This window comes from Cebus imitator, unplaced genomic scaffold (genome assembly GCF_001604975.1).
Source record: "Cebus imitator isolate Cc_AM_T3 unplaced genomic scaffold, Cebus_imitator-1.0 Scaffold573, whole genome shotgun sequence".
In the NCBI taxonomy this organism is placed as follows: domain Eukaryota; kingdom Metazoa; phylum Chordata; class Mammalia; order Primates; family Cebidae; genus Cebus; species Cebus imitator.
In genome coordinates, this window is record NW_016107888.1 from 724,138 (window position 1) to 725,567 (window position 1,430).

A 1,430-nucleotide genomic window follows, 5' to 3' on the forward strand; every position below is an offset into this window, starting at 1 on the left:
AGTCCAGAGGTCTTTTATTTTTTTTTTAAACACCTATTATGCCATGAATTCATAGGGAATAGGTTCCAGCAGCTCAGGCTCCTTCCCATTGGTCCTCACAAAGTGTGCTTCTCTGGGTGAAGCAGGCTGGCGCTTCAGTTGGACCCAGGTACCTTTCTCTTGGGCTTCTTTCTTTTTCTGATCATTTTCCTTCACATGTTTTAGGAAGCTATCTCGGCTCTTAGAGTGCTTGATGTGCTCAATATGCACATTAATTCTCTTGGCAAGAATCTTGCCCTTAACTTGTTTGTTCACAACAATGCCAACAGCATGCTGGGTAACATTGTAGACCCTTCCAGTTTTGCCATGATAACATTTGTGGGGCATTCCTTTTTGAACAGTACCCATTCCCTTGATGTCTACAATATCACCTTTCTTATACATTCGCATATACGTGGTCAAAGGAACAACTCCGTGTTTTCTAAAAGGCCTAGAGAACATGTATCGAGTGCCTCTCCTCTTTCCCTTTGTGTTCGTCATTTTGGCGAATTACTGGAAGATGGCAGTTCCGGCCAAAAGGCACCTCTCTTTCCTTAGTTTTCTGAACTTCCGCCATGTGACTTTCTCTCACATCCTTAAACAATGTGCTCTCTGCTCTTCAGGGCCTTTGCACGGGCTGTTTTTTTCTTGTTAGAATTCCTCCCTCCCTTCTTCTCTTTGCCTGGCTAATTCCAACTCATCCATCAGAGTTCATTTAAATATCACTGAAAGAAAAGGTCTTTCTTGGTCCCTTAATTAAAGTAGATCCCCTTGTTATATATATTTACGGCATTATGGTTCATTGTCCATCTTGTCCTCTAAACTACAAACTTTTCTTTCTTTCTTTCTTTCTCTCTTTTTCTTTTTTTCTCTCTCTCTTTCCTTCCTTCCTTCCCTCCTTCCTTCCTTCTTTCTTGACATTCTTGCTCTGTCACCCAGGCTGGAGTGCAATGGTGCAATCTCGGCGCACTGCAACTTCCGCCTCCCAGGTTTAAGCAATTCTTGTGCCTCAGCCACCCAAATAGCCGAGATTACAGGCACATATCACCACACCCAGCTAATTTCTGCATTTTTTATAGAGACAGGGTTTCACCATGTTGGCCAGGCTGGTCTCAAACTCTTGACCTCAGGTGATCCACCCGCCTCAGACTCCCAAAGTTCTAGGATTACAGGTGTGAGCCACCACACCCTGCTTTAAACTATAATGACATTTTGCTCTTGTCATCCAGGCTGGAGTGCAATGACACAATCTCGGCTCACTGCAAACTCTGCCTCCCAGGTTCAAGTGATTCTCCTGCCTCAGCCTCCCAAGTAGCTGGGATTGCAGGCGCCTGCCACCACGTCCAGCTAATTTTTGTATTTTTGACAGAGATAGATGGGTTTTCACCATGTTGGCCAGGCTGGTCTTGAAC

At 44.5% G+C, this 1,430-nt stretch overlaps 1 protein-coding gene across 1 annotated transcript; it reads right to left on the bottom strand.

Annotated features, from left to right (window-relative positions):
• LOC108294319 (60S ribosomal protein L21-like) lies at positions 1-558 on the bottom strand. The gene has a single exon (XM_037734092.1). It carries the CDS (start codon positions 517-519, stop codon positions 37-39), a length of 483 nt encoding a protein of 160 aa, XP_037590020.1. The 5' UTR covers positions 520-558; the 3' UTR covers positions 1-36.
• Positions 559-1,430: the final 872 nt, after the last annotated feature.